Source organism: Nyctibius grandis, chromosome 4 (assembly GCF_013368605.1).
Source record: "Nyctibius grandis isolate bNycGra1 chromosome 4, bNycGra1.pri, whole genome shotgun sequence".
In the NCBI taxonomy this organism is placed as follows: Eukaryota; Metazoa; Chordata; class Aves; order Nyctibiiformes; family Nyctibiidae; genus Nyctibius; species Nyctibius grandis.
The window spans coordinates 56,249,197-56,261,904 of record NC_090661.1 but is presented as its reverse complement, the minus strand read 5'-3'; the positions used below and the strand labels follow the sequence as shown (position 1 = coordinate 56,261,904).

The 12,708-nt window shown below is 45.0% G+C and overlaps 1 protein-coding gene across 1 annotated transcript in view; it reads left to right on the top strand.

Annotated features, from left to right (window-relative positions):
- Positions 1-12,083, top strand: part of PRIMA1 (proline rich membrane anchor 1) — a 54,904-nt gene extending 42,821 nt beyond the window's left edge. The window contains exon 4 of the mRNA XM_068399793.1: positions 11,835-12,083. Within this exon, the coding sequence (XP_068255894.1) occupies positions 11,835-11,934 (100 nt within the window). The 3' untranslated portion in view covers positions 11,935-12,083. The remainder of the gene's footprint in view (positions 1-11,834) is intronic.
- Positions 12,084-12,708: the final 625 nt, after the last annotated feature.

The window sequence follows — 12,708 nt, the reverse complement described above, 5'->3', positions numbered from 1 at the left end:
TTGAAGAAAGTTTTTGGCTTGATTATCTGGGATATCTGAGCTTAGGACTGTGTTTGTTACAGCCTGCAAGAACCCAACAGCAGCACCCTGGGGGTGCCAGGTTTTTTATGACTCAGAGGAAATTGTACCCATGGTAGTGGGGAGGGGGGGGGTGTAGATGCATTACTCCAGCTCTGTATCACCCAGAAATTCCCTCTACAGAACAAGAATCCCATAGACACCTGCTGGATGCCTTCATTGCCCCCTTTTCCTTTTCATGAAGGATTTGCAGTGCATCTGGAGTAAAAGCAGTAAAGCCTCATTTCTCCAGTGGCTGGACAACAGCAGCTCCTGGTGGGTTCAGCGGACACAGTGGATTTGCAGGAGCTCTAAACCCCCAAAAGTTAGAGCAAGAAAGCCAGAAAAGTGTGAAAATGCCCCAACAGTTCCCACACATGTCCCAGGCTGCTGCAGGCAGGCTCTGCCTGGACTCATTCTGCTCTGCCTCAGGGTGACAAGAAGCCTGACCTGACCAAGCAGCAGCTAAGCACCAGTCGGTCCCCTACCCATCACATGCATCCGACCACCTTCAAGATGCTTGAGACTGTTCAGCACACCTCTCAGTCCTGTGTGCATGCCCCATTCCCCTCCAGTCTCCTGGTTCCTGCATCACCCCCGTATTGCCCCAGATTTGACCACACAGAAGATACCCCCTTCCTGTCTGAACTTTCAGCACAGTTCTAGCCAGTAGCCTTGCTTTGGGGCCACCCTTGGCTCCTCTAATTCGTGGCTTCTGCTGACTTCGATTTTGCTGCCTGGCTCTAATCTGGACTTTAGTGTGCAGAGAACCTGGGGAAAGGTAGAGCTCAGGGAACAGCAGGAGCTGCACCCAGACACGCTTCCTCCTGTGCAGGGAATCTCAGCCAGAGGTAACGAGGCATCTGACCACAGCAGCATGGTTTCACACTGTACTTTATGTGCATCAGTTTCACACCTTTGTCTAATTAGTCACAACTTGGTGTCCAAGCAAGATCTCAGCTTTTGCATGCCCTAGCTGAGAGCAGGTGTTGATAAGGGAAGGCTCAGGGGTGCTTGTCCCCACCACCTGGTTTCAGGGGTCCCCGGTGCTTTAAAGGGAGGTCACATCACACACACCCCTGCCTTGCTGTGCCGTTTGCTGCCATGCAGCCACACTGCCTGAGGCGCAGAGGGTGCAGACGGGGTCCCCCTGTGCAGAGCTGCGATGCTCCTCAGGTGCACGTCAATCACTTGCAGCCAACTTCAAGCCCCTTGCAGCTGCGCTGCTGCCACTTGTGTGGCTGCACAATCTGATTTCTGCTACTTCTGTCCTTCCTTTTATGCACTCCCCATACTTACTGCTAATTATTTATAATGCTCCCAGGTTGCTAAGCAGCGCACAGCTCCCTGCGCGGGAGAGCTTGCCGTGAAGGCAAGACGTGCAGTAGGTCAGCGTGGGCAGGGCTGGGGGTGGGAGAAGATGGCATCTGCTGGGGTGGTCCTGCTCTGCCACATGCTTACCTTTCTCTGACTACGGTGTCCTCTCCATCGACAGGCATCTGGCCGCCCCCTCCAGAATGTCTGGGCTGGAGAACAGTGCTCCTGATTTGTCCGTCTCAGAGAGTTGGCTAAATAGCCGTGTCAGAGGGCGTTTGTGGAGATGAGCATCACAGCATCCAATGCCCAAGCTAATGCCAGGTGATGGAGTGAAGCACTAACAGGGGATCTGATGTAAAGGGTCTGATCCCAGCTGTGTGCAAGGCAAGAGTGGGAAAACAGGGTCGTTCCTTATTCTGGCCTTTGAAAAGAGGTCCCAGATGGAGAAATGGTGCCACTTTTGCTGTCTGCTTTTTGACGCAGTAGCGTGAAACCTTATGAAAGATGTTAATACTCCGAAGCAGCAGGAACTGCAGGCTAACCTCTCTCTTCCTTTTGGTTGCTCTGAGCCCTGGAAAGACAGTGTGGAGACTGGCTGAACTCAAATCCTTGCTCAGAAATTGTCCCCAGTTACAATTGTCTAAAGCCACTTGTCTCCCAAACTGCACAAAACCAAATCTTTGTGTAGACATCAAGGTGTGCAGGACTTGCTGGTTGCTCTGTCTCTGTATGGACTTGCACCATTGCATACCTGGAGCATGGGAGGGCTGGGACCACCCTGTGCAGTCCACTGACAGTGGGTTTGCATTTATCCTGCAAAGAGCAGGGTCTGGCTCCGCAGACGACTCTTTGTCAGTGGAGAAAGTCAGAAGCAGCTGCTTGGAAATCAGTGGTCTTCCTCTAGTTGCTGGCAGAGACAGGGTGCCTCAAATGCAAAGTGATCTAGATAGTTGCAAAGGTCAGTTCATTTTACAAGTTCTAATTTTCTAATTTCTCAGCTCCTTGCACTTATTTATATTGCAGACACTCTTCTATTAAAGACATTTCTATGATGGAAAATCTGCGGAGAATTTTAGTTCTTCTGCACAGAAATTGATCGTTACTATTTAAATAATTTTGTGAAATTCTATTGAAATGATTCTGTGATATGACAGTAGCCTTGTTCTTCTGTATGGATCAAGTCCGTCATTCAAGTTGTTGCCTATGTTTGCAAGGGATCAAATAGCAAGGTAGTTATCTGCATTCAGCAAAACATCTGGGCACAAGTAGCACAGAAGATCAACTTTGTTTTGGGGGGTGGAAAAGTCCAGTGCCTAAAATATACAGTCTTTTGGCTGGTGAGAGGGATACTGTCCTTCAGATACAGCGAGCGAGCGAGCAGTGAAGAGCAGCCCTTGCTCATCTCCTCTCTCCACCTCCTTATTATTCCAGCCCCATGTTTTTCCAGTTCTGGTGCCCACCCTGACATGGCAGGGGATTCCTGCACCTTTCCCTCCTCCACTTCCCCTCCAATACAGAGATCTTTTTGTAAGGACAACTTATAATTGGGAGCCCAGCTACATAATAGTTTATAAATGTCTTTTACTGGCCTCACTGTAGCTGAGCAGAAGCAGTTAGGTAGTTGTCATGTCTGGTTCAACGTATATGTTTAGTTGTGTTGTCTATATAAAAAAAAACAAACAAGGTATTGATCAGGATTGGTACAGCTGGGCACTTGAAAAGCATGTTTCTCCAGGTTTCCTAATTAATATCTGTTAAGCACTTTGAAGACAGAGAGCATTGAATTGTGATAGTTGTTCAGTCTGTTCCAGAAAGACTGGAGAATTTTAAAGGACTAAGAGAACGATCTCAGTCTGGGCTTCCGCTGGTGTTTTTGTATTACTGAGTGGCAGATAAGCTGAGGAGCGTTTGTTGTCCTCATGCCAGCATCCATGAGAACGTGCATGTCTCAGTTTTGTGTGGGTCATGGAGAGCTGTCACAGATGTGTGTAGAAATGAAGGACCAAACCTGCATGTGCGTTCTGTTTGTGCATGCAAAAGCCCAGAGGGTGTGCCAAGTCCAGTTTGGGGGCAGTCTTAAATTTTTGTCCATCATTACACAAGCTCCATGACTTTGATTGTAGTGAGACCATCGGCATAATGCCACTACTGCAGTAATGTGTCCAGTCAGCACTAGTCTGGGGGATGTTCACAGGAGGGCTCCAGGAAATGCTGCTCTCTTCCCCTTTCTGATCTTCATGAAATGGAAAAAAAAAAGCAAAGTAGGAGAGTGTACTACTTTCACTGTCCAGCTGTTACCTGTTCCCAGCCATCGCCCAGACCTGGATGCCATAGCAGAGCAACGCACACCATGTGCAGCTCTGACTATAGGTATTGCCTTGGTCACTGAGAATCAACCCCAGGGAAACTGAGGCTGCACCTGAAGTTCAGTAAAATGATTTCTTCTGTTATGCTGGTTGTTTCAGTTTCCTGAAGCAGTCAGTATTCCTTCTTTGATTCTTCAGGGTGGCAGCCTAGACGTCTTAGTAACACAGGACTGGAACAAGACCCTTGGGCCACCCTGTCTGTCCCCAGTATTGTGGGCACTGTGGCATTTGATCCTTTTCATAAACATACCAGTCTCCTTGAAGCTGTGTAGTTTTCCCTCTCTCCCTACTACCTCCTCCAGCAGTCCCAATTCAAACTGTTACTTTCCTGAGAGTAAAAGAACCTTGTTTGCATCTCTAGCCTAAATTTACCCATGTCTACCTCCCTTTTCTTCCATTCAAATGCCCTTTTCCTTTCCTGGTGTTCCCTGAGACCAGTCACGTCCCCTCTTTCTTTTCATTTGACTAGATTGTTCAAGCTTGTTTATTGTCTTCCATAAGAAATTAGGACAGAAATTTGAGCTGGTTTCTCTCTTTAAATTATAGACTTGTTAGGGCAGATCCTGCTTAATGCAATAGAGTTATGTATAATCCCAATTATCTGGGATTTATGTATATATCGACAGTCCCAGGCTGTTTCTGCATTGCTTGGCAGAGCGTGGTGCACCATGAACTGAGCTCCATGAATGTACCTTAGCTGCCTACACTGCTCTGTGGCAGGACAGGTCTTTGAGGAGCAGGAGTGTGCCCAGCTCATCCCCAAAGGGCACTGCCAGTGCGTAGCACACTGCCAGACATGGCCGTGGCCGTGGCCATCCTCCAGACATGTTCTGGCTTTGTTCGAAGCAGAGTGCCTTCACTGCATGCATTTAATATCTTCTTTTTTTTTTCTTTTTTTTTTTTAATTTAGTGGCTTTTTGCCAGGCTGAAAGGCTGGCGACATGAGCTCATTTTTTTACATTAGGCCCATTCTTTTTTTTTTTCCTTTTGTTATCAAAACATATCAGCGATGTATTCTCCACTGAGAACACCCGATGGATAACGTCAGCTGTAATATCCCTCCAGTCAATAAAACCTTTTAAAGAACATTATAGGGAATGCAAAGAATGGGTTGTAATGTGAGGGGTCACTGAAACTACTTTTATCAATTATGTCAGTTAATAGTCCAGTGTCATAATAATAAAGCTGCTTCTCTTCCTTAAGATTGGTTTTGTGTAGGAGCATAATTCTGAAGTTAGCTTAATTGAAGACCTAGTAGGAAATGTGATTGCATCACCTTAGTCTCCCAGGGACAGATCTTCCTCCATAACATCAGAACAAATCCTCCTCAAGTCCACCGAAGTCTGTGGAATTACTCTGACTTTGCACTGCTGAAAATAAATGAAGACTAAACTCCACTTCTTAAATTTCGTGTGTGGCTCAGCAATCTATTGCAATTACTTGCAATCTGAACAGGCCAAATCCTCCCTTCAGGTGTACCCAGAGCGACTTCAGCAGGCTGGGACAGATGCACTTCTGCAGAAAGAGATCTGCCCCCCACGTTTTGCAGCCCGAGCGCACCAGCTCAGGGAACCTCTAAGTGCTGATGAATGGCTGCAGAGCGGCTCCGTATGGATTTATTTTTTTCCCTGAGAGAAGCACTCAGCAAAGGCTAGATCTTCAATCCACACACAACGAGGGGGATTTGACTATCACAGGGGAATGTGAAACACCCCAAAACAGAAATCACCCACATGTCTGCAGGGCTTGCTTCAATATACTCCAGAAACTGGTCAGCTAAAAATGGCTGTGTGGGAGAACTGAATTAGCTGAATTAGTAAATTGCAGGCTTGAAAGTGCTCATATGAACAGCCAGAAAAAAAGAAACTCTCCTTAGGAGATGGTGTCTTGGTGCTAGATCAAAGCCGATTGATGCGACATGACTTGCAGTGCTGTGAAAGAGACTTTCTTGTTTTGCATAATGGTCCTAGCACTGTGCACTTGTACAGATCTTCTCCCCTTCTCCACGTGTTAGAGAGACAGAAAAGGTCTGAAGATGTTCAAAATTGTATGCTTACTTTCTCCTGTGAATCGTTTTTATCAGCTGACCACTAGTTTTGTTTGGCTAAGGCTGAAGTACTCAAAGGTCTCTAGGGAGAGAGCGGCCTTTTGTGATTCACAGGACACCTTTTTTTGTTTTCATAAAGTGGCAATGCAGCTTGAGGAAGGAGACCTCCATCAAATGTCCAAAACTGAAAGTAACTCAGTATACATACTCCTTCCAAACAGTGCAGGTAATATCATCCAGGTTACCTATGAGACTTTCTAGTTTGGAAGAGTAAGTCAAAAACATCACATATTGTGATAATAAGATTGAATTTTCTGGTCCCTCTGAGATAGTCAAAGGGGGAAATCAGAATGTGACTCTCTTTCCATGTCTCTGAAAACTATCTCTAGAGAAGTGTCCCTTTTTCACATGAGTGCCATGTGTCTGGGCCATAGCACCAGGGTGGCCAGCCCAGGTTAGTCATTAGGCAAGGCTCATGGTGGGTGGCTGCACACAAAGTCGATGCATATGTCCCAGAAAGCAACTGTGGTCAGTGCACTGAGCCCCTCTCGCAGGGGTCCTGTTCACAAACCAGTCTTAGAAAGCACGTTCACTTCTCCCACCAGTTGCTGTCGCAGGAATTGGTTCACCTCTGATGGCCGATGGCCAGCATGATTCAAAGAGCTGTTTGATGAACTCTGAGATGTAAACAGCCTCCATTCATGTTCTTTATGATCTTACAAACATTCAGGTTACTGGGAGAGATGGTCCAGCAATTGAATAACACATTACAAAAATTATTCTTCCATTCCTATCCTCTATTTGCTAAATAAGGATGTTTTTGAAGTGTGACTGTAGCCCACGCATCATCTCATCTGGGCTTCTAGCAGAGAAGTCTAGCCAAGAGCTCTAAACATAGCTGCCACAGGTACTGCTAGTGTCCTAGCCCAGGAGATGAAGCTGAATGAAAATATACCTACCAGCTATTCACCCTGTTTCTTGGACAACTTTTGTAACCCAGGAAGATGTTGCTGCTGTTGGATCTTTACTGGTATATAGGTAGCTTTGATATTTCTGCTGTGCACAGGGTGCACATCAGGATAGACCAATCCTATGAAGCAAATGGATGTGCCATATGAGACCCAGTTTTATTGAAAATCATTAATTTTTATGTGTTGATAGCTAATGAAATATTCATTGGTATGCAGAAGAGCTTTGAAGTCGTTGCATGATCCATCTTCAGCTCTGATTTGCCTCTTCCCTTCTGCTGCTTTGCCCCAGGGATTGGCAGGCTCGTGCATGACCTGGCACCTGCCGCCACCAACGCGAGACGGGCGGGCAAGCCACAGTGATGCTCACTGGTAGAGCAGTTTGCCGGCTGCTTATCTTATCCCATAGCACAGCCCTGTGCTGTGACATGCAGAAGTGGGGCTGCCCACAGAGCTTGGTAGCAGCATTGTTCGTGGTAGGAGCCACCTCGAGGTGAAATTGCTTTGAGAGGAGAGACAAGTTCTTTATGTGTTACTAAAAGCACCTTCATGAGAGGAACTGAAAACACAAAACAGTTTTTGGCACAGGTACCTTGTACATCGGCACAGGTACAGCTGTGCAAAGGCAGTACAGAGATGCCTCACAGCTTTCACTGTTGGTAAAATCTTTTATCAGTTGATACTGATACCCATACAATGAAATCTTTTTTTATAAATATTTTTGCAGGTGCCTTTTAACTATGATCTACAGTTTTGTACCAATGCTCATGAAAGAGTGGAGTTGCACTGTGGTCTTCTGGGCATCTCCTCCAACAACACACAAAAGAGAGGGCAAAGCACCCTTTCTTCCTCTAACTGCATTTTAGAAGAAGAATGACGTGCTATTCCTGTTTTCTAAGAAACAGGATAGGTGTTTCCCTGGAGGGATATTCCATGTGGAGGCAGGCGTCTCCTGGCAGTGCTGGGTCCGGTATGGGAGCCCCAGAAGGAGGGGAATTTAAGATCCCTTAATTTCTCTGCTGCCAGGCCAAGGTCACCCCATCGTACCTTGGCTGGGTTTCCCTGGGCCCAGCCTTCCCAGATGCTGGCCATGGTGCACTGGCACTCAACAGAAACATTGCTATGGAGGTAGGCAGTAGGAAACAGGTTTGCAACACTCAGGCTTGTCTTATGAAATCAGGTTTTATTCTTAACCCTCATACCTTCCAAGCACAAAGCACCTTGAAAAGTATGAGCATGTGGATTGTGTTGTGTCTTTCAAACTCTGTTGCAGTTTACTCTTCTGGACAAAACTTCTATTCCCCTTTCTAGGTGATCTTATTCTCCCCAAAGCTTCAATAAGCCTATAAGTAACAAGGCATAATAAAGTCCTGATTAAATCAATAGTCTGCTCAGCTTTTGCTTGATTTTGTCTGAAAAGTCATATAGGGAGATTTTTCTTAATTGTGTACAAGTGAGACACGAGGTGAAACCCTCTCCTTGTACCCTGCCACACAACTGCCTTGCAGATGGTAGGTCTATGCCAAATTTACACCAGTAGCCAAAGCTCGCAGGGAGGGTTTTGTCAAATGTGCCAAATGAGTTTTGTGACTAGACATGATTAAGGGCCAAAAACTGTGTCTCCTCTAAGAAATTTTCTAAAGACAGAACACACAAATTATGTCTGACTGTGCATCATTATGTTGACCTTTACACAGGACTCTGCAGAGAACAGGTACAAGCCAATATGACAAGCCAATATGAATTTCTTCGATAAATAAGATTTATAATATGATCAGAACGTCATCTGAAATCGAAGCTTGATGTGTGAAACACACTATTAAATGGCTGTTTGATGCTTTCTTGATTTTAGGACTCGTGCAAATTGATGCATGCATGGTGGAGAGGTCGTTACGGACCCTGATGCATCATTTCAGGCGTGTACTAAGCTGTACAGAGTTGCATGTACCTTTCATTCGCAGATGTTTGGCATGAAGAGTGCACCAATTTGTTTGCTAGGCATCAAAGCACAATATGTAGCAAATCATACTGTAAAGCAATGCAAACCACTTGTTAGTGAACAGCCCGTTTCGCCTGCCACCAAGTGAGTATGTCACAGATATGAACAGTTCCCTACTCATTCCCTCACTAATTTGAAACATTGCTTTCACCAACGAAGAGCAACCCTGGAATGCATAAATACAGGGCCACAGCACTTCAGCTGAAAGGGGGCTTGGAGTATTACACATAGAAATATCATGCGTAACCTAGCTTATTAGGCAGAAAAGGATAAAAGGGCTCTCCTTGGTGTGTAAGAGGAAAACTTGGATTTCAACATTGGATGAAATTTGAGGTAAAAAAGAGCTAGTAACACACAGAGCTAGTGGCACAGAAAGAGCTAGTGCCCTAATGCAAAAGGGCAGTTGAAAAATCACAACAGGACAAAATCACAGAATCATAGAATCTTTTAGGTTGGAAAAGACCCTTAAGATCATCAAGTCCAACTGTAAACCTTAAACCTTGCTTTAAGTGAAAGCCCAATTACTTAAACCTTACAGTTTCCTCCAGCAAGGGAAAATACATTGCTTTCAATGACTTGGCATATCTAAATACATAGGTCAATTTTAATCACTGTGACAAGTGCATACGAGTGTGTCAAGCCAGTCATTTAAATGGTGTAACTGAGGGCAATCTGACCCCCAAATCCATGCCTGACATGCATTCGGAAACAAATCGAGTGAAGGAGTTAAAACAGAGCATTTTCCAAGCCTGAACTTTTGTGTCTGCCAAAAATAAATAAATATATAAATGCCTCAAATAGGCATTTCATTGAGACCCAACAAAGCAGTTGCTCTGTTTTGCTAGTGCTAACACTGAGCAGTTGATAAGGCAGAAGCAGAACCCTGATAAAAATCTCTAGTGCCAGTGGTGTAATATCACTGGCAATGTCCCCAGCAGTGTCTCCAGAGAGGTCTCACTGTGGAGGAGAGTATCTGAACCTCCCAGGTCTGTGCTGGGAGACCAGCCTGGGGAAGGGAAAGAGCAAATGGCTGCTCTTGGGAAAAGAAACTGAAGCAAAAAAAGGGGGAGGAAAGGAAAAAGAGTTTCAGGAGGACTGAAGAAGTTGGTCTTGAAATCACTTCTAGAAAAAAGAAAAATGTAGATAAAAATGGGAGGAAGACATTTTTTAACACGAAGAAATAAAAGGAAGGCTAGACAGGGAAAGAAAATGGAACTGGAGAGGTGCAGAGACACATAGGAGACCAAAACAGAGAAAGAAGGGGTAAACAGAGGACAAACAGCAAGTAGAAGTGGACAAAATGTCCTCATTTTTTGACGATTCATAGAGCTGACTGTCAAGGTTGGAACAGGGGCGGGGGGGACAACAAAAAAAGGAATTTTTGAAAGCAGCAGAGAAGTTTAAAGACAGTCACACCATTTTTCCTGCCCAGGAAAAAATACGAGAAGTATTGCCATCAGATTCTCCATTCCTCTTGTCAGGGATGTGGTGGGGTGGATGGGTGCTTTACAATGTCATGAAAAGACAGAGCTGCAGAAGCTTGTGTCAGATGCAGACAGGCACAGCATGTCAGTGGCTGAAAAGGGGTTCAACAAAGTTCTCAGTCTCCCCTTCCCTTCCATTTCCATTGTCTAACAGCTGGAATCACAGCTAATATTAACAAGCCTTAACTCTTACCATCTAAAGAGCAGTGTAAGATATCACCATCAGAAGTATTTTCTTTGAGATTACATGCAAAACAAATTTATCTGCCTGTTATCATTCTCCATAAATCTTTCACTAATACTTTGCTGAAATTCAATGTCATTAATGATCTTTTTATCAATTGTTGCTTGTTTTGTTAAACGATGTCAAGAACAATAGCAGAGACTGACTGTTGTATTACATTTGTTTATCTGGTCCTCTTTTTGCCCTCAGAAGCACCTTAAACTCAAAGCACTAATGTCTGAAATATCCATGTGGAAAGCACAAAGCTTTTTCCTCTTACTATGTGTACAGCTTCAGCTTTAAATAAATGTCACACCACTTTGAGAAGAGACATTTTGGGGGAAACACATGATGTAACATGGTCTGTTATGGGACTTATGCTCAGGTCTCCCTTTTCAGAGTCACTTTAAAATCCCAAATAAGATTATTTTGTTCTGTGATGTGCAGATGCTTGTTAGATTTCTGCACTTGCTGGGCATTTCCTGAATTGCCTCACAATTAACATTGGTGGTCCTGGCCTGTGTTACCAAATGGTGCTAGTGGCCACCAAACAAAAGAAAAAGGGGATGCTTCAGTGGTTGGTGCTGGGGGACTGATAGATCACAGCAGGCACCATGCTTCAATCACTAGCTCAGACACCTAGAACATGGACATCTGTGTCTAGGCCAGTAAACTAGCCTTCCTTCATAGACTATGCAGAGAAACATGAATGCCTTGGGCACAAAGCATCTGACATTTTGGGTATCCACTTTTAAGCTGTTCTGAACTGGGTTTTAAAAGTATCTGTTTCTCTCCATTGACTGTGAAGGTAGACTGGGGTGGTCACCACAGATGTACATATCTACACTGGTCAGATGAGTCCTCTCCTAGTGACCAAACATGGTGGTTTTACAATGACTGGTGAGTGAGTTTGGTCCTCAGTGGGCACAACTGGTCACCATCCCAGTTTGAATGATGTTCCACTTTGAAGAGAAATGCCCAGGACTGCCCCAAGGCAGAGCCTGACCCAGTGCCCAAGCCTCCGTTCCAGGGGGTGAAGGTGGTGGTGGAGGGGTCTCCTTCCAGCAGCCTTTGTCTCGTGCAACATACACACCTATCTCATGCAACACACAGAGGTTAGCACAGGGAGACCAACAGCCCATCAATAGGGCTTAGGACCAGACCCCTCATCTTCCAGGTGGATCATGAGGCTTGACAAGATTTAACTGCTGATTTGACCTGTGTTCAGAAAGAGAAAATAGAGAGAAGTTCAGTGTTATGATGCACCTTATATGTTCTTGCTTTCAATCTGTATTGATAAAGAAGATGCTTATCTCTGTCCTTTCTTCTCCCCCCACCCTGCCTATACATCACCGAACCTGGGATCACCCAAGGAAACCAATGAGAAAAGAAGAGAACGGAACCAGTCGGGCCGAATATGCAATGACCTCCTCGCAAAACAACAAAACAGTTGATAACAATGCAGTCGTATAATCCCCGAAACCCGCCGAGGCGCAGGAGGTGGTAGACTTTCAAAGCACACACACGGAGCATGCAAGGTGGGTGAAATAAGGCAACGAAAGCAGCTCTGTGGCCAAGGACTTCATTTCAGAAATAGTGCCCGCATCAGTGATTCAGAAGAGAAAAGCAGGCTGCTCTTCAGGCATGCCGCTTCTCCAAGGGAGGATAAACTTGCCCACTTGGGCTGCCCAGAGAAGAGGCCTCATGAAGGCAAGAGCATTGCATGCTGCATCTTTGAAAGCAATGTTGCCATGCCTCCCGCTTCTTCTTCTTCCTCTCTTCCCCCTCACTTTTCAGTTTGAATTGAGTGTCCACAAAAAGCTGCTGAAATAGGATCTTTTGATGAGGTGATCTGCCAGAGTGGCAGCAGCTTATTACAAATGGGTCTGAGGGTCAAGGGTGGGAGGTGGCACCTACGAGCTTCTCCAGCCTGTGCAGTTTTGTATGCTTATACTTCATTCTTATCGTTCTTATTATTTCATTATTAAAAAGGGAACAAAGGTTTCTGCTAAGCCATCTAGCAACCAAAAATTGCATGAACTTGTGACTTATCCCAGGAAATTGATCTGTGGTCTGGTGACTATGCAATTTCCATGGCTGAAGACTTTTCAACAAAAAGAAATCAAAATGTAAGATTTTAGCAATCAGCATTGCTATTGAAAGAAAGATATTATTAAGAGGTGCTTTGAACGTTATTAGTTCACAATCAGTCAGACTCCTTTTTTGCATCACACTTTATTTTTTATC